Genomic DNA, 20,455 nt, shown 5'->3' with positions numbered 1-20,455 from the left:
GAAGGTATATAAAGTAATAATAAATTTTAAATGCCAATAAGGTTGTCCAATACAAGGTTATTTTGTTTTAATCACTCTCTAGTTTAGTAATGGCAGCTTTATATTTTTTTCTGAGAATCTCAAAGACTTATTTTTTTTTTTTAAGATTTTATTTATTTATTTGAGAGAGAGAGAATGAGAGACAGCACGAGAGGGAAGAAGGTCAGAGGGAGAAGCAGACTCCCTGCCGAGCAGGGAGCCCGATGTGGGACTCGATCCCGGGACTCCAGGATCATGACCTGAGCCGAAGGCAGTCGCTTAACCAACTGAGCCACCCAGGCGCCCAAAGACTTATGTTTTTGAAACATACTGTAATAATCTTCCTAAGGGAATATTCAGCATAATTTTGTGCTGTAGTGCTTTAAATGTGAAGAAGGACTAAACCCAATGCTTGAATCATTTTTAATTTTTGATCCTATAAATATGGTAATCTTCAACATTGTTGTGAAACTATTGGGATACTTCCCTCCCCCCACCCCACACCCCCAGATTGCCCTCTGACATCTGCTTATTAAGAATCTAATATATGAGGGGCGTCTGGGTGGCTCAGTTGTTAAGCGTCTGCCTTCGGCTCAGGTCATGATCCCAGGGTCCTGGGATCGAGCCCCGCATCGGGCTCTCTGCTCCGCGGGAAGCCTGCTTCTCCCTCTCCCACTCTCCCTGCTTGTGTTCCCTCTCTCCCTGTCTCTCTCTCTGACAAACAAATAAATAAAATCTTAAAAAAAAAAAAGAATCTAATGTATGAGAACATCATTTTTTATTAAATAATGATTACAAATGGTAAAATGTGAATTTCAGTGTTTCTAAAGCACAAATGCTTGGATCTAAGGACAAAACCCAGCAACTCCCCAAAACAAGAAAAGTTAGTGACCTTAATGAAGTGGTCCTTAAAACTTTCAATAGCTTCCACTTATAATAGAGCGCTATTCAGAAAGACTTTACATGTACCTGAGTTATGTACGATAAAATGCTTTTCTTTCTGGTTTTTGAGGACTAAATGGGCTGTTTTAATGATAGGAAAATGTGTCAGAAAGGCAGTGGATTTCAATTTACTTTTAAACTTTCAGGCATTATGACATCCTTGAAGACCGAGTTCCTTCAGGACTTATTGTTGATTACCGCAATCTGTTGTCCCAATGTGAGGAGAGTTACAGGACATTTTTAAATCTGAGAAGCAGTTTGTCAAATTGTAACTCTGATTCTGAGCAGGAAAACATCTCCATGGTTGAAGGGTTAAAATTGTATTCAGAGATTGAACAGTTGAAACAAAAGCTAAAACTCATTGAGAATCCTTTGTTGAGGTATGTGTGTCTTTGTTATTCTTAGTTAGTTGGCATCTTTTCTAACCAGCTATCTTACTAAGAACTGATGGCTCTGTTGGTTTCTCTAAGATACGTGTTTGGTTATCAGAAGAATTCGAACATCCAAGCAAAGGGCATTCGTCCAAATGGTCAGAAGGTCATGCATGTGGTCTCCTCCACCATGATGACTGGTCTGCTGCGATCTCTGCTCAGGGACAGGCTTTGTCAGGAGCCTTGTAAGGAGGAAACAGAAATTCAGGTAAAAGGAGGTTTTTACCTCAGGTGGCTTTTTTTCTTCTGATTCACTCCGGTTTTCCTGAATCCTACAAAGCGTTTACAGGAGCTTACCAGAGTTGTTTTTTTGTGAAATGGGTAGTAGTGAGAGCCCTGCCTTTCATCAGCATTAGTAAATTACCAAGCACGTGTTGATCATGAGGAGATACTTGAGTATGCAGTTTTGGTTCCCTTTATAAAGTGAAGCAGGAGGGTACCTGGAGTGATATGTAGGTTGCCATTTTGGGGGTCTATATTTGCAATCTGTTGTTGTTTTCTAGTTCCATAGTGACCCGTTGTCTGCTATAAATGCCTGCTATGAAGGGGACACTGTGATTGTTTGTCCTGGCCATTACATGGTACATGGCACATTCGCCATTGCTGATTCCATTGAGCTGGAAGGTGAGTCTGGGATATGCAACCAAACTCTTGCATGATACGCTTAAGAAAACAGTAAGTCACTCATCTTGTTGAAGCTCTAAGAATATGATTTAATCCATTTGATTTCAAATGAGTTGCCTTAAAATATATTTTTTTATTGTTATGTTAATCACCATACATTACATCATTAGCTTTTGATGTAGTGTTCCATGATTCATTGTTTGTGCATAACACCCAGTGCTCCACGCAGAATGTGCCCTCTTTAATACCCATCACCAGTCTAACCCATCCCCCCACCCTCCTCCACTCTAGAACCCTCAGTTTGTTTTTCAGAATCCATCGTCTCTCATGGTTCATCTCCCCCTCTGACTTACTCCCCTTCATTCTTCCCCTCCTGCTATCTTCTTTTTCTTTTTCTTAACATATATTACATTGTTTCAGAAGTACAGATCTGTGATTCAACAGTCTTGCACAATTCACAGCGCTCACCATAGCACATACCCTACCCACTGTCTATCACCCAGCCACCCCCTCCCTCCCACCCCCCACCACTCCAACAACACGCAGTTTGTTTCCTGAGATTAAGAATTCCTCATATCAGTGAGGTCATATGATACATGTCTTTCTCTGATTGACTTATTTCACTCAGCATAACACCCTCCAGTTCCATCCACGTTGTTGCAAATGGCAAGATCTCATTCCTTTTTATGAGTTGCCTTAAAATATTAAGAGTATTTAAAGTGTATTGGGGGGACACCTGGGTACCTCAGTCGGTTAAGCGGCTGCCTTCGGCTTCGGTCATGATCCGAGGGTCCTGGGATCGGGTGGCACATCGGGCTCCTTGCTCAGCAGGGAACCTGCTTCTCCCTCTCTCTCCCTCTGCTTGTGCTCTCTCTGTCAAATAAAATCTTTAAAAAAAAAAAGTGTATGGGGGATTGACTCCATGTTTGAGCAACTTGAGGTATGATTCTTTGTATGTGTTGGGGAAAACAAGCACATAGAGAAAAAAAGACTATTAGGAAGAAGTATATTTTCTAGATTGTAGGTGGTTTATGAAGAGGAAATCTCATTTCTTTTTTTTTTAAAGATTTTACTTATTTATTTGAGAGAGAGAATGAGAAAGAGAGAGCACAAGAGGGGGGAGGGTCAGAGGGAGAAGCAGACTCCCCGCTGAACAGGGAGCCGGATGCGGGACTCGATCCCGGGACTCCAGGATCATGACCTGAGCCGAAGGCAGTCGCTCAACCAACTGAGCCCACCCAGGCGCCCGAGGAAATCTCATTTCTAGAATAAAAATTTTTCCTACCAATATTTTTTTAGAGTTTAGTATTTTTTATTTCTTGCTTACTCTTATTTCTTATGTTATGGATATGTTGATGCATGTTTTTTTGTTTTTTGTTTTTAAATTTAACATATTTTTGCATAGGTATAGGTCCAACTTGAAAGTGGACCAAAATCTTTTGTCTTATTAATTCTTTATTTTTTATTTTAAATTATTTTTAATTTTCTTTTTAAGAGATTTTATTTATTTATTTATTTATTTGAGAGAGAATGAGAGCACGATCAAGGGGTGGGGGTTAGAGGGGGAAGCAGACTCTACTGAGCAGGGACTCAATCCCAGAACTCCGGGATCATGACCTGAGCTGAAGGCAGATGCCCAATGGACTTAGCCACCCAGGCACCCTTATTAATTATTTAAAAGCTTGCTGAGGGGCTTTTAAAGGTGGCTCAGTTAGTTGACTGTCTGACTCTTGGTTTTGGCCCAGGTCATGATCTCAGGGTCTTGGGATCAAACCCAGCTATGGGCTTCACGCTCTGTGGGGAGTCTGCTTCTCTCCCTCTCCCTCTGCCCTTCTCCAACTCATGCTCTTGCGTGCTCTCTCTCTAGAGAAAAAAATAAATAAAAGCTTGCTGAATGTCAAATTGTACACTTCGTATTGTAACCAAAGTGTACTTTTGAGAACATTTATGTTGAAAGATTCTATTAAAAATAACTTTTTAGCAGTCATAATCTTATTGTACATTTAGAGTGATTCCTAAATTTAGGTTACTTTACAATTGTTCATCTTGGTCCTGTGTATTTCTATAACATGTCAAATTTAGATGCACCTGTTCAACTATTTACCAAAAGAGCTTCAAGTTAGCAATAAAGCTTGTAATGCAAAAAATTGTTTATCATTTTGGGACTTGTGCAGCTGTTCACAAACTGCTTAAGCTATGTTCTTTATCTTGTCAAAACTTCTTAATGGAAGCAAGGCTGGGAGTTTAATTTCCTGCTGTTCACTAGTACATCACCTCACCCCCTTTTTTGTTTATGTAATTTTTGTTCTTTCTCCTCTCCAATATTTGATATATGATAGATGTGTGTGTATAAATAACACATCTGCAGGATAAATCACTGCAATAAAAACACTTTACTTTTTGGCCTAGTGAAAATAGCATTGATACTATAGATTGTATGGTGGATAAGAGTTCTTCCTAGATTGGTAAGGATATTAATAATGAAATTGCCAAAGTGTAATAAATAACCATATAGAATTCTGATAGTTAAGTGTAAAGATAACTAGATTTACTGACAGAAGGCATTTCTGAGAATTTGGGAAATCCTATGGTATCTCTAATGTGAATTTATGGAGTACTTGTTCATGAGTAAGATTAAAGGGTATCTGATATCTTTTCTGATCTATAGCTAACACTTATCACAGGAGGTATATAATTGAGTACCTACTGTGTGTAGGGTGTTAACAGTACTTGTGGTAGGGTTTTTCTTTCTTGTTTAGAACATATATTCACTTAAGTGATGGTTTTATGTTTTAAACTACTAAGAATATGTAGCTTGTTTATGCAGTAATCTGTTTTTTTCTCAATATGACATTTTATTTTTTATTTTTTTGATGATAAAAAATAATGGTTATTATAGAAAATGTTCCAACTACAGGCAGACACAAAAAGAATCAGGGAAAAAAAATACTTATAATCCAGTCATCCAGAGTCCACCACTGGCAGCATTCCTGAGTATGGAATCCTCTTGCATTCTCCTTCACTGCCCCTGAAAGCTTGTCTGTGTCCTTTGAGTACAACTTCACTGGTTTTGCCTTTAATGTAGTGACTGCTTTCATTTACTCAAGCAAAGACTCATCTTAGACAACGAGAGGTATTTCTTACAGCTTTGTCTGTATGCTTTTGTTTTATGATAAGTCAGGCAACTTCTCTAGTTTTCTGATAGTCCAGTTTTTTGTATGCCTGTTCAGAGGTCTGGCCTATATTATTAGTTTGGGATTTGTAGAGATCCAATGTTTTTTATTGGTTCACAAGGTAGACCTATTTTTTCAATAATTAAAATGGTTTTAAGTCAGTTTGTCACATTCTAAGTCAGTCTAAGAGAATACTAAAATCAGAAAATCTTGAGAAATACTTAGGTTTTTTAAACCTAATTTATATTAGAATAATAGAATTTAGAGTTGGGAAAAAACCTGTAAGGGTTAAATGCTTTAAAGCTTTTTGAACCAGCTGTATTTAGGGTTATTTATTTTTATATAGCAGTTTTATAAGCAAATTTACTGCTGAGTTAGTCTGAGATGGTTGATTGGGTAGTCTTCCTGATATGGGGGCAAACTGAGGAATTGTTATTATTAAAAGTTGTATACCCTGGTTTAAATTAAACAAGATATGTGGGGAGATAATTAGATTTTATTTAAATGCAAGTTGGTTGACTGGTCTCATATCATTTGGAGCCATTGAAATAGAGAAATCAATTGTAGCAATTTTATGTTTAGACATTTCCCCTCACCCATCTTAAATGCTCTTGTTCTTCTCCTTAGGATATGGTCTACCAGATGATATTGTGATAGAAAAGATGGGCAAAGGAGATACTTTTGTGGATTGTACAGGTGTGAATATTAAAATCTCAGGAATAAAATTTATTCAGCATGATGCTGTAGAAGGAATCTTGAGTAAGTATCTGAATATTTCCTGTATTATTTTGTTTCAGGTTTTAAAAGAAAACTTTACTTTTCCTGGAAGATGCAATTTAATAAACCACTTTTGAGTATATGGAAGGCTGATTATTTATGTATATGACATGATGACTTAGGAAGCTTACTCTGAAAAATAGTTCAGTCTATTCTTGAAAATTTGTTAGTTTAATATTGGTTTCCTTGTGATCATTTTTTTTCTTTTAAACATTCCAATATTGTGGTCTGTGTTCTTTGTGTTTGACTTAGCCCTAGACTCAATGCAGCTCTATTCACATTGTGCTGGTATTGGTTTTCTAGAATCTGTATTCCCCTTTCTTAAATTGGGTCTCCTTTTTTTCTCCCTTCCAAGATACTCATGAAAGTTACTTTCTGATACTTTTTTGGTAATGACAAGTGCTTTTTAACCCGATTTTGCATTTCTGAGATCAATTCATTTGTTTTTAAGAATGCTGCTTTTAGATTTTAGTCATTATTTTGTATACTATGAATTTGTAATTCCAGTAACAAAGTTTAAATGGTAGCTAGAGAAATATTTAGACCACCTAATGTCAGCTCTAGACCATTTCTAATATTGGAAAACACACAAAAAGCATTTGATTGCATGTTTTCATCCTAGTCATTCACCGTGGTAAGACCACATTGGAAAACTGTGTGCTGCAGTGTGAAACTACAGGAGTCACAGTGCGAACATCAGCAGAATTTTTAATGAAGAACTCGGATTTATATGGTGCCAAGGTAGGAAAATCTCTTATCCTTTGGGGAAGTAGTTTAGGTTTAAGTTCTAAATACATAAACAAAGTGTGGGGCCAACATGTAAATGCAGACTCCTGTTCTCTTTCTTCAAAGCAGGTCAGGCACTTTTATGTACTAAGTCAGGCAGATTTCAGTTGTATAAGGAAGAAAAATAAGAAATCTCAGTTTCTCTGTGATAACTTTGAGAAATTTAGACCCTTCACATTTCTTAACTTTATAAATGATTTTGTAGCAATTGAAGCTCAGTTGCTTTTGTTTTTTAATTAGATTTTTTTATTTTGAGAGAATTGCTGAGATAATATGTTGTTGTAAGAAGTAATACAGAGAGATCCTATATGTATATTCTGTACTAGTTTCCCCCAGTTGTAACATCTTGCAAAACTGTAGTACAATAGCAAAACAGGATAACGTCCACTCAGTCAAGTTGAGTATTTCCATCATTCCAAGGATCTTGCATATTGCCTTTTGATAGTGACATCCACTTGCTTCTCCTTCAGACTTTTTAAATCACTCTCTTCTCCATTTCTGTTATTTCACTATTTCAAGAATGTTATGTAAATGTAAATCATCATAACCTTTTGGGATTGGCTTTTTTCACTCAGCACAGTTTTCTGGAGCTTCATCCAAGTTGTGGGTACCAAACGTTTGTTCTTTTTTATTGCAGAATAGTATTCCAGCATATGGTTGTTGCACAGTTTGTTTAACTGTTCACCTGTTGAAGGATATCTGGATTGTTTCCAGGTTTTGGCTATTGTAAATCAAGCTGCAACAAACATTTGTGCACAGGTTACTATGTGAACAGTTTTCATTTCTCTGGAGTAAATGCCCAGGAGTGCAGTTGTAGGTCACATGGTAGCTGCATGTTTACCCTTTTTAAAGACATGGCCAAACTTTTCCAGAGTAGTTCTATCATTTTACATTCCCATCAATGATGTTTGAATGATAGTTTCTCTGTATCCTCACCAGCATTTGGTATTTTTACTGTTTAATTTTAGCCATTCTGATAGGTGTATGGTTTTAATTTGCATTTACCTAGTGGTTAGTGATGTGGAACATTTTTTCATATGCTTACTTGCCATCCTTCTCTTTTTTTAAAAATTTTTTTATTGTTATGTTAATAACCATACATTACATCATTAGTTTTTGATGTAGTGTTCCATGATTCATTGTTTGTGCATAACACCCAGTGCTGCACGCAGAATATGCCCTCTTTAATACCCATCACCAGGCTAACCCATCCCCCCACCCCCCTTCCCTCTAGAACCCTCATTTAGTTTTTCAGAGTCCATCGTCTCTCATGGTTCGTCTCCCCCTCCGACTTACTCCCCTTCATTCTTCCCCTCCTGCTATCTTCTTCTTCTTCTTTTGTTCTTAACATATATTGCATTATTTGTTTCAGAAGTACAGATCTGTGATTCAACAGTCTTGCACAATTCACAGCGCTCACCATAGCACATACCCTCCCCAATGTCTATCACCCAGCCACCCCATCCCTCCCACGCCCCACCACTCCAGCAACCCTCAGTTTGTTTTCTGAGATTAAGAATTCCTCATATCAGTGAGGTCATATGATACATGTCTTTCTCTGATTGACTTATTTCACTCAGCATAACACCCTCCAGTTCCATCCACGTCGTTGCAAATGGCAAGATCTCATTCCTTTTGATGTTGCCATCCTTCTCTTCAGTGAAATGTCTATTTGTGACTTCTGCACATCTTCTAATTAGATTATTCTTTTTTACTGTAGAGTTTTGAGAGTTCTTTTTATATTCTAGATACTAGTCCTCTGGTGGGTATTTTGTTTTGCAGATTTTTTTTTTTTTTTTTTTGAGAGAGAACATGCGCACATGTCTGCGAGCAGGCGGGGAGGGAAGGGCAGAGAGAGAAGGAGAGAGAGAATCCCAAGTCCAGCCATGGCACCATGTCCAGCTCAGAGCCCTACCTGGGGCTTGAACCCATGACCCGGAAATCATGACCCGAGTCAAAATCAAGAGTTGGATGCTCAACCGACTGAGCCACCCAGGTGCCCCTGCAGATTTTTATGCTAGTCTATAGCTTATCTTTTCATTTTCTTCACACAGGCTTTTATAGAACAAAGCTTTAAATTTTGATGAAGCACAATTTATTGATTTTTCCTGGTATGGGTAGTGCTTTTGGTGTTAAGTGTAAGAACTCTTTGCCCAGCCTTAGATCGCAAAGATTTTCTCTTATTTTTTTTTCCTAAAAATTTTATAGTTTACATTTTACACTTAAGATCATGATCTATTTTTGAGTAATTTTGGTGTAAATGTGAGTTTTGGGTTAAGGTTTATTTATTTGTCCATAGATGTTCAATTGTAACCACATCATCTCTTGAAAAGCCTGTCCTTCCAATAAATTGGTTTTGCACCTTTGTCAAAAATCATCTGGGAAATTTGTGTGGGCCCATTTCTGGGTTCTCTATTCCGTTCCACTGATCTGTGTAGCTATCCCTCCACCATAACCTGCTACTGTAAAGTCTTAAAATCTGATAGAGTGATTCCTCCCACTCTATTTGTCTTTTCTAAAATTGCTTCAGCTATTCTAGTTCCTTTGCCTTTCAATAAACGTTTTAGAAAAATATTGTCTCTATCTATAAAAAATCTAGCTGAGATTGTGATATGAATTCTAGTAAACCTGTATATCAATTTGGGGAGGATGGACATCTTTTTTATGTTGAATCTTCCAATGTTGTGAACACTGTGTCTCTCCCATTTGTTTACATCTTTGATTTCTTTCATCAGCATTTCTATAATTTTCAGTATACAAGTCTTGTATGTGTTTTGTTAGATTTGTATGTAAATCATTTTTTTAAGTGATTATAAGTCATCTTGTGTTATTAATTTCAATTCCATGTGTTCATTTCTACTATATAGAAACATAATCGACTTTTGTCTTATATCATGTGACCTTCCTGACTTTTCTTAGTTCTAGGAGTGTTGTAGATTCCTTGGGATTTTCTATGTAGACAATCATGTCATCTGCAAATAGGGACAGTTTTATTTCTTCCTTTCTGATCTGTATGGTTTTGTTTCCTTTTTTTGCTTTATGGCACTGACTAGAACTTGTAGCACTGTGTTGAATAAGAGTGGTCAGAGTGGACATCTTTACCTTGTTCTTGATATTAGGGAGAATGTGTCAGTATTATACCATTAAGTACAAGGGTAAGTAGGCTTTTTGTAGATATTCTTTTTTTTTTTTTTTAAGATTTTATTCATTTGAGAGAGAGAGAGAGAGAGACAGAGCACAATCCGTGGGAAAGGCAGAAGGAGAGGGAGAAGCAGGCTCCCCGCTGAGCCGGGAGCCCGACATAGGGCTCTATCCCAGGACTCTCAGATCATGACCTGAGCCAAAGCAGACACTTAACCGACTGAGCCACCGAGGTGCCCCGTGGATATTTTTTATCAAGTTGAAGAAGTTCTCTATTTCTGTTTTGTGAGAATTTTTATAATGAATGTGTGTTGACATTTGTCAGATGTTTTTTCTACATCATTTCATATGATTACATGATTTTTCTTTTTGGACAAAAGAAATGGTGGATTACATTGTTTTTTCAAATTTTGAACCAGTTTTGCATCCCTAGAATAAACACAATTTAGTCATAGTGTATATTTTTTTATATATTGCTGTGTTATATTTGCTAATATTTTGTGAGGAGTTTTTACATCTGTATTCATGAGGGATATTGAAGTTTTCTTTATTTGCACTGTCTTTGTCAAGTTTTGGTATCAGGATATTAGCTTCATAAAACAAATTTAGAAGTGTTCCCTTCCCTAGCTTGCATTAATTCTTTAAATGTTTAGTAGGTTTTTCCAGTGAAACCATCTGGACCTGAAGATTTCTTTTTTGGCAGGTTTAAAATTATGAATTCAATTTCCTAAGTAGTTATAGGGCTGTTCAAATGACCTATTTCGCATGAGGTGAGTTAACAGATATGCTCAGAGGTTACAGAGCTCCTGTGAGTGGGCACCAGGTTGGTGGTGAAGGGCTTTCCTGTTTGTTGGCAGTGGCAGCATGGCTTCTGGTGTTACGGGTGTTATATGCACCACCTCCCACCCAGCCTCTTAGGCCTCACACCAGCCTGGGGAGGCAGGTGACATCTCTTCTGCTAAATTGTCAAGTTTACATGTTTTGAGTTCTTTGTAGTATTCCTTTAATGTTTGGATGTCTGTAGGGTCAATGCTGCTGTCTCATTTCATTCTTGATATTGGTAGTTTGTTATAGTCCCACAGGTCCCTGAGGCTCTATTCACTTTTCTTTTTCAGTGCATTTTCTCTCTGTTGTTCAGATTGGGTAATTTCTGTTGTTCTGTCTTCCCAGTTCACTGAATCTTTGCTTTGTCTTTTCCTTTTTGCTGGTGAGCCCATCCACGGAGCTTTTTGTTATTTTTGAGTTCTGAAATTTCCATTTAGTCCTTTATATCTTCTGTTTCTTTGCTGAGACTTTCTATTTCTGTATGTGCCTTTCATTTTTCATTTCTTTTTTTAAAGATTTTATTTATTTGAGAGAGAGAGAAACAGCATGAGAGGGGAGAGGGTCAGAGGGAGAAGCAGGCTCCCTGCTGAGCTGGGAGCCCGATGTGGGACTCGATCCCAGGACTCTGGGATCATGACTTGAGCCGAAGGCAGTCGCTTAACCAACTGAGCCACCCAGGCACCCCTCATTTTTCATTTAAGTATGTTCATAATTGCTCATTAAAGCATTTTTAGCATGGCTGCTTTAAAATCATCGTCAGCTAATTCTAACATCTCTGGACATCTTGGTTTTGGCATCTATTGACCATCTTATTCAGTTTGACATCTTCCTTGCTCTTGGTATGGCAAGTGATTTTCAACTAAAACCTGGGTATCTTGTACTGTATTATGAGAGCCTGAATCTTCTCTTTTAGTGACACCACTGCAGGAAGGGATGGGGTGGAGGCCACTGCCTTGTTACTGCCAGGTGGAGGGTCATAGAAGTCCAGGTTCCCCATTTAGCCTCCACTGATACCCGGTTTGAATGGGGGAGGTGTTACTGCTGAGAGGGGTTGGAAATTCTGGTTTCTCACATGGTGTCCACTGACACTGAGGCCCACAGCAGTGGCCTTGTTACCACTGGGCAATGGTGAAAGTCCAGACTTTCTACCAGGCCTGCTCTGATACCACTCTAGTGGGGAGGGGGAGTGGCCCTTTGTTACTGTCCGGTGGGAGTGTGTAGTCTCCACTGATGCTGCTAGGGCCTTGTTATTGGCTGGTGGGTATGCATATCCTGGCTTCTTGATTGGCCTTCTCTGACACCACACCATGGGGAGAGTTGGGGTGCCTGGTAACAGCCTTGAGAAGGTGGAAGTCTATTCTCTCTTGGCATTAGCCAGCATGCATGAGGATGGGCCACTGTTTTTATCTTTGGTGTTTGGCTGGCATGGAGCTATAATTGTCTGAAAGTTTTCTGTCTGTCTGGGCTGCCTGGTCCTTTGGCTAGAGAGAACAGGCTTCTCAGGAGGCTTTTCTGGTCTGTGTCTGGTGTTTATGGATTGCCAGCTTCTTCAGCCTCAAGTCTGGGGAAGAAAGCCCACTTAGCAGATCTTTTACCTAACAGAGAGTTAGACTGGTGTGTGGTGGGCCATGTGGGCATATATGTTCTTGTATCCCCAAAGGGGGAATTAATAATAAATGTTTTCTCATGGCATATATTACTCTTAGAAAAACAACTCAATATATATGTAGTAGATGTGTTATAAATGGCTAATAGCAGCTCTTCTTCATGTGTGATATTGTGTATGAAATTATTCCAAAAAGTGATTTCTTAAATAACTATAAAGGTTTGAGTAAATTATTTTTACTTCCCAAAGTGCTTAGTATAACTTCAGGAAATAAATTATTCCTGTTACTATTACTTCTTAATTGGTACCCTGTGGTCCCAAGGGACAGTGTGAAAGAATTGGGCCATGCATGGATCTTTCTGGTTACTTTGTATAAATGAAACACTTGAATTGGCTGCTAATTTTAACATGTGTGTAGTAGTGGAGGCCATTAATTATTTAGCTCATAGAAGTGATTTTAAGTTACATTGGGATGTTTTAAAACTGATGTGTTTTTAAAAATATTGGGTCTTTTTTCTATCCTTATGTTACAATATTTCAATAGACTCATACTGTTCTCCAACTACTTGACTATCTGAGAGAGGATGTTCATTTTAAATAAGTGCAAAAACAAATAATTTGTTCTTTTTCTTTGGCAGAATCAGAAAACTGACTTGCCCAGAATGAAAGGGAGTGGGACAGTAATCAGGTGTTGATAATCTTAGCCAGTGTTTTGTGTGTGTATCTGTGTATGGTTTTGAAAGTGATAAATGATAGACAACTTGCTGGAAATGGAGCAAATGGAAATGTTGATTAGAAATACCTGATAAAACTTTCTGTAAAACACTTTATATTTGCACTGTATTAAGGTTTAAGAAGTGATTGTAATAAACCTTCTCTTGTAGTCCTGCTTTTAAAAAACTGATTGTGATACCTTAAAATGTAACTTGTAGGGTGCTGGTATAGAAATATATCCTGGGAGTAAGTGTACCTTAAGTGACAATGAAATCCATCACTGCAAGGAAGGGATACTCATTAAGGTGAGTGCACCTGCTAAAATACCCTCTTTCTGAAGGTTAGTTAGAATGGTTTCATCTAAGAAATAGTTATGTTTCCTTAAATTCCCATGTTGAGTTCTATTGTTTTCTGGTTTTGAAAAGCACAAACAGTATATACATCTTAATAATGCTCTTGATACTAGTAGCTGGTGATTGAGGGTCTTTTGTGAGAATACTTTGCTGTCTGTAGATCTGCAGAAATGACAGAGGAATGCTGTGTCACTCAGACTGTGTTACCACTTATTAATAAGCATAGCTTTCTCCTTTATTTTTAGAATAGCCTGAAAAAAGTGAGATTTTTAAAATCAGGCTGTGTTGAATATGACAGTTCCTTAAAACATTTGTTTTCAATGTAACAGGACTTCTTAGATGAGCATTATGACATTCCCAAAATATCCATGGTGAATAATGTCATACATAATAATGAAGGTTATGGTGTTGTCTTGGTGAAACCTACAATCTTCTCTGACCTGCAGGAAAATGTCCAAGATGAAATTGAAGGTATGCTATATTTAGTGATTTTTTAAAATAAAAATCAGATTGGGCGCCTGGGTGGCTCAGTCGTTAAATGTCTGCCTTCAGCTCAGGTCGTGATCACAGGGTCCTGGGATCGAGCTCCGCGTCAGGCTCTCTGCTCAGTGGGAAGCCTGCTTCTCCCTCTCCCACTACCCCCTGCTCGTGTTCCCTCTCTCACTGTCTCTCTCTGTCAAATAAATAAATAAAAATAAAAACCAGATCTAGTTTGCTTTGTTTCAGCATTAAACTTTGATTAAGGATCTGAGTCTTCCTCTCCTCCTTAACAAAGATCACTGGCATATGCTTGGACATGGAGGTAGAGAAGCTTGGGAAAGACTCTCAGGGTGAAAGAAACTTTCAAGGTCAACTAGTTCACCTATTCATTCAAAACCTTGGTGTGTGGTTTCTTTGGTCCCACAGTTCCCTTCATAACATGCTTGGCTTTCTGTACGTTTATAGAATAAAGCTGGGCCTATAATAGCAGTGGTAGGCCCCACTGGCATTTGTTAAAGATGGAGGCAGAGAAGTGTTGCGTGTCCCAGCTTGAGGGCTGCACTTACTGGAGGGAATCGTGGCGTTTATCTCTACTTTTTATTGGCAGAAGTAATGCCTCCCTGTCAACTGTTTTTCTTGGCAGCAAAGCTGAGCTCATTCAGTAGGAAATTCATGACTTTCAAGCCATGACCCAGATTACTATGAAATCTCAGTCCGAGGGATTAAGCATTGGCATGGGTGAGGAAAGTAGTCCTCATCAGCCTTCAGGACCCACTCCAGTTCTCGGTGAGGTCTTTTTCTTCTCACAGTTCTGTAGGTCAGAAGTTCAGGTGGGCTTGGCTGCATTATGTACTTAGGGTCTCACAGGGTGAAATTAAGGTGAGTGGGTTTTTATCTGAGAGCTCTGGGGGGAAAATCTGCTTCTGAGCTCATTCGTATTGTTGGCAGAATCCATTTCCTTGAGGCCGTAGGCATGAGGTCTCCATTTTTTTGCTTGGGATTGGCTTGGGATTGTTCTCAGCTTCTAAAGGCCACTGTCAGGTCCTTGCCCCATAACCTCTCTATCTCAGCAACCTTCCTTAAGAGAACCTCCCTCAAGGCAAATTTTGCTTATGCTTCAAATCTCTCATGTTTTGAATTTCTTCATGCTTTCCTCTTCTTCATCTAGCCAGAGAAAACCCTGCTTTTAAAGAGTCCATATGATTAGGTTAGGGACACCTGAATTATCTTCTTAAAGTCAGCTGATTACATGCAGAAAATCCTTTTGCCATTTAACAATCATGAAAGTAACACTGGGGGTTGTGCATCATAGGAACCATCCAGAATTCTCCTCTATAAACACTCATAATGCTGGCATTAGCTGCTAGAATGGGAGTTCTTTTAGGAAGAGTGGCACTGTCTTATTAATCTTTGCATCTAGCTTCTAACACCACGCTTAGTAGGCAAATACCCTACCCACAAAAGGTCCGTGGAGTGAATGAGATTCTAGGATAACAAGAGTAAAGAATTCAAAATTGGTAATCCTTTATGAGGGTCAGAAAGCCTTGGTACAAAGAGTAAGACAGCTGCTCATTGAGATACTTAATGGCAAAGAATTTGCAGAATCCAGTCGGATGACAGCAGGAATCCTTGGCAGAAAACACTTGAAAGCTCTAATAGAATGTAGAAATATATATATATATATATACACACACACACACATATATATACACACATATATATATATATACACACACACATATATATGTATTTTTTTTGTTGTTGGGTTATTTTGTACATTTAACTTTGTTATAATTTGTTTCTCCAGAAAATAGAGCCCTTAAAATTCCAACGAGTGAGGAGGCAGGCACAGCGGAAAGGGTGGATCTAGAAGAGCTGATTCAGTGTGCAACTGGCAAAATGGAGCTTTACACAAGATCCAGCCTTTCTGAGCAAGTTGAAGGCAACTGTGAAATTGTAAATGAACTAGTTGCTGCCTCCACACAGAAGGGCCAGATGAAGAAGAAAAGGTTGAGTGAACTGGGGATCATACAAGCTGATGACAACTTAATGTCACAGGAGATGTTTGTTTCAATTGTGGGGAACCAGTTCAAGTGGAATGGGAAAGGGAGTTTTGGCACATTTCTTTTCTGACCACCATGATGTAAATAGATAGTAAAATATTGGATTTTGCACATGCTGCCCCGAGAATCACTGCTGCTATCATAGTTCGCTTCATGTCTGGATTTTATATTAGATAAATTTGATTGGGTTTGAGTGAAATGTACCTACATCTATTTCTATCTGCAAGTGTTGCACGTGAAACATTCCCTCTGTATAAGGAAGGTCATAAAAACATAAAATAGAAAATATTTAAAGATTTCTTATCTAGAAAGTCTTGCTTTCTCAAACACATCATTCTATCATATTATTAAGCCTATCAGTAACTTTCTAGTGTAAATACACTTTAACCTAGCACTTCAAAGATGAGGAAAAAAGTCAGGGAATGCAAGGTGAGTGCTCAGAAATGCAATAGGTGTCAAATGTGCAGTGTTCTTACACTTGTCTTTTTCTCCCAATTACAGCAAGTCTGATTTCCATGCTGTATTTGCATAATACTTGTCTTAAAAGCTTTTATGATTGGGAGGTTATCTGCATAATCAGACTTATTGAGAATCTGGGATGCATTTTTGTGTTGAACTATGTAATCATCAAAACAGTAATAGATAGCATGGCAGGTTTGAAACATATGAGATGTGTTATTCAGAGCCAATGCGTATGTAGAGCATTTTCACTGTTGCTGAATATGAATGATTAAAAAGAAGGTGTTTTTCTTTCACCATAACAGTATTCTGATCAAATTCAAATGTCTTACACACAGTGATTACTTTTACAATATATATCAGCTCTGTGTTCTTGAATATTGTATTGTAAAACACAGCTTTTAAAAATATTTATATTTTTAAAAAGTATATGTGACATTAATATGCTTATTAAAATTAAAATGATAAAATAATAAATTGAATGTTGTTATATTTTTCCAGACGCATTATGGGCCATCGTGCTGTGTAGCATATGTGGTCCTTTGGAACGCACACAAAATTTTTTATCTTTTTAGTCTTTCAGAAGAAGTATTAAATTTTTTCTTCAGTGTGGTTGTTTATTTCTTAAATTTGCATACATTATTCTTATTTTTCAGATGCTACTAAATGTGGAAGAATTTATGTTGGGTATTTTGTTTGACCGTTGAAAGGCATTTTTCTTTTACTCTTTTTAAATCCTGTTGCAGAGGTAATGTCCATTGATTCTGCATCAACTTGAGCCAAATACTGATTTAAAAACCACTTATTCAACTTTTAAAAAAAATCAAATTGGTTTTCCAATCAAATTTCCATTTTATCTTGGAGTTTAGATTCCGTATATTGTAACTTGCTGGAGTGTCAAGAGAATGACAATAACAAGATAAGTAAAATTAATACCTTCTTTATTCTTTTTTATAGCATGATAGTTTTTAGATTTCATTTCTATCTTAGTTTAAGTCTAAACATATTAATTTTTATTCATGTGATAAGTTATTAGTGAGTAGGCCCTAATGCATTCTTATTTAAGTTATGTAGAGTACATTTTGCTTCAGTTGTGAAGAGTTAAACACTTTAGATGACTTAGTACAGGGGGTAGAGAGAGCTCTGGAAGGATGTGGATTTGACATTTGAGGTAAAAACATTGACATGGAAGAAGGACTATCCCCAGTGTTGATTGAATTACCATATGTCCTATCCTTGTGGGCTGCTCTGAGTGTAAGCTCGGGGTTTATGGCAGGTAGTAAAATTCTGTACCGAGTTTTGAGTATTTGAGATTCTCTAGAAGTATCTCCTTTCATTTCTTATTCTCTTATGCCACAGATATGTACATGAATGTATTTTCATTCATTCAGCCAGAGGTCATTTATTCTCAAGTGTGGCCATCCCACTTTTCTAGGACTTCTGAAACTTCTAGTTGTAGGAGGTTGGAGAAATACCCACTTACCAGGTTTGGCTCTTCGGAGGGAGGTTGAGGAAACTTACCTATAGAACTTTGATGAGTCCCTAGGAGTAATCCCGCTTATGTTGCTTTGTAATTCAGTTTACTCTTTTTATTTCTATTACGTTCTAGGAAAAAAATTCCATAGGCTTCTATGGAAACTGATGATTAGGCCTTGATGCAAATTTTATATCTAGCATATAATTTTATAATATTTTATTCTATGACTTAAAAAATTACATATATGTACAAAATTTTTAAGTGTTTTTTTAAAGATTTTATTACTTGACAGAGGGCAAGAGAGCACAAGCAGGGGGAGGTGCAGAGGGAGAGGGAGAAGCAGACTCCCCGCTCAGCAGGGAGCCCAATACGGGGCTTGATCCTAGGACCCTGAGATCAAGACCCAAGCTGAAGGTGATGCTTAACTGACTGAGCCACCCGGGTGCCTCTATTTTTAAAGTCTTATATGTGTTAAAGTGAACATTCTCCTCTTTTCCCAGTTTTCACTATTAATAGAAAAATATATATCCTTTAAAAACAATAAAAAAGGCATAGTATATAATGCTCTGAAAATTACTTTTGCCGTTTTCTCTTAACACATAAAAATCTATGTACAGATACATCTCATTCTTTTTGTTGATTGTGTTAAACTCCATTGTCAGAATTCTTTCATTTATAAGTGATAGAAACCCAACTCAGGCTGATGAGGGTTGGTTGCTGGAAGTAGGAGGTCTGAAGACTAGAGCTGATTTTGGGCATGGTTGGGTGGTTCTATCCTTTAATTCTGCCTTTCCTGGTGTTGGCTTCATCCTCAGGTTGGCTTTTTCCATGTGGTGGCAAAAATGGCCATCAGTAGCCCATTTTTATGGACCCAGAAGGGAGAGAGACCTAATGTCTGGTTGGTTCTGCCAGTATCTGCTTGTCCTTTGACCAGTCACTAGAAACCTGAGGGATGGTGCCATCTGCTCTCATTGAGTCACATAATGAGGGGTCGAACTTCGTGATTGACTCATTCTCTAGGTGGTGAAAGAGCAGTTTCTAGAGGAAAAGGTTCTGTTTCTAGAAGCAGATGGAAGGGCTGCTTTGGAGGCAAAAACATAGATGTCTTGCCAGAGATGGATGAGGCATAACTTAACATATTCCCCTGTGTTGATGGGCTTTCAGGTTTTCAGTTTTTCATTATTACAAATAGACACATAAAAGGATGCAATGCAACACTTGTGACATCTCTAAGATTTTCTGTGGTTAAATTATTAGATGAAGGGACGCCTGGGTGGCTCAGTCAGTTAAGCATCTGCCTTCAGCTCGGGTCATGATCCCAGGGTCCTGGGATTGAGTCCTGCATCAGGTTCCTTGCTCAGCGGGGAACCTGCTTCTCCCTCTACCTGCTGCACCCCCTGCCTGTGCTCTCTCTCTGACAAATAAATAAAATCTTAAAAAAAATTACTGGATGAAGACTTTTTGGGTTGAGGGTTGTAGATTTATATTTTGATAACTATTGCCCAACTGTTCAGTAAGAAAACGAGCACTGGCTTATACTCTGCCCACAGTATGTGGGAGTGACAGTTTGCCATATTCTGATAGTACCAAATATTGTCAACTAAAAAAATATGCTTGGAGCACTGGGCTGGCTTAGTAGAGCATGCAACCCTTGATCTTGCGGTTGTTAAGTTCGAACCCCATTTTGGGTGTAGAGATTACTTAGAATCTTAAAAAATTTGCTTATCTCATGAGTGAAAAAATAATTTGGACTTGTTTATTTGATTACTATTTTATTTGATATTTTATCATTAACTATATTTTCATATATCTGTTTTTCAGAAAATTGCCTGTTATCTTTTGTCTATTGTTCTATTGGGTGGCTCAACTTTGTTATTAATAGGAGTTTTATATAGGGTGTTTCTTAATCCTTTATATTGCAAGCATGTATATATATACATACATATATAGTATGCATATTACATATAAGCATACTTACATAAAAGTGTATATGCTTATATGTAGTATACATGTATATATATATAAAATAATCTCGAGCTATCTGAGCTTTGTTTATGATATTTTTTTCACTGAAATTTATTTATTTTTATTATGTTATGTTAATCACCATACAGTACATCATTAGTTTTTGATGTAGTGTTCCATGATTCATTGCATATAACACCCAGTGCTCCATGCAGAATGTGCCCTCTTTAATACCCATCACGAGGCTAACCCATCCTCCCACCCCCCTCCCCTCTAGAACCCTCAGTTTGTTTTTCAGAGTCCATAGTCTCTCATGGTTCGTCTCCCCTTCCGGTTTCCCCCCTTCATTCTTCCCTTCCTGTTATCTTCCTTTTTTTTTTTTTAACATATAATGTATTATTTGCTTCAGAGGTACAGATCTATGATTCAACAGTCTTGCATACTTCACAGCACTCACCATAGCACATAGCCTCCCCAATGTCTATCACCCAGCCACCGCATCCCTCCCACCCCCCACCACTCCAGCAACCCTCAGTTTGTTTCCTGAGATTAAGAATTCCTCATATCAGTGAGATCATATGACACATGTCTTTCTCTGATTGACTTATTTCGCTCAGCATA

General features: G+C 37.9%; 1 protein-coding gene across 1 annotated transcript in view; it reads left to right on the top strand.

The window, feature by feature from the left end:
- The window catches only part of SHCBP1 (SHC binding and spindle associated 1), a 29,722-nt gene extending 12,915 nt beyond the window's left edge, over positions 1-16,807 (top strand). The window contains exons 6-13 of the mRNA XM_028091233.2: positions 1,107-1,340; positions 1,431-1,599; positions 1,895-2,015; positions 5,816-5,947; positions 6,588-6,706; positions 13,256-13,342; positions 13,720-13,861; positions 15,678-16,807. Of these exons, the coding sequence (XP_027947034.1) occupies positions 1,107-1,340; positions 1,431-1,599; positions 1,895-2,015; positions 5,816-5,947; positions 6,588-6,706; positions 13,256-13,342; positions 13,720-13,861; positions 15,678-16,003 (1,330 nt within the window). The 3' untranslated portion in view covers positions 16,004-16,807. The remainder of the gene's footprint in view (positions 1-1,106; positions 1,341-1,430; positions 1,600-1,894; positions 2,016-5,815; positions 5,948-6,587; positions 6,707-13,255; positions 13,343-13,719; positions 13,862-15,677) is intronic.
- Positions 16,808-20,455: the final 3,648 nt, after the last annotated feature.

This window comes from Eumetopias jubatus, unplaced genomic scaffold (genome assembly GCF_037043125.1).
Source record: "Eumetopias jubatus isolate StellerSeaLion01/CBP00866 unplaced genomic scaffold, mEumJub1_p1.0 scaffold_10, whole genome shotgun sequence".
Lineage (NCBI taxonomy): Eukaryota > Metazoa > Chordata > Mammalia > Carnivora > Otariidae > Eumetopias > Eumetopias jubatus.
This window is presented reverse-complemented; position numbering and strand designations above follow the sequence as displayed.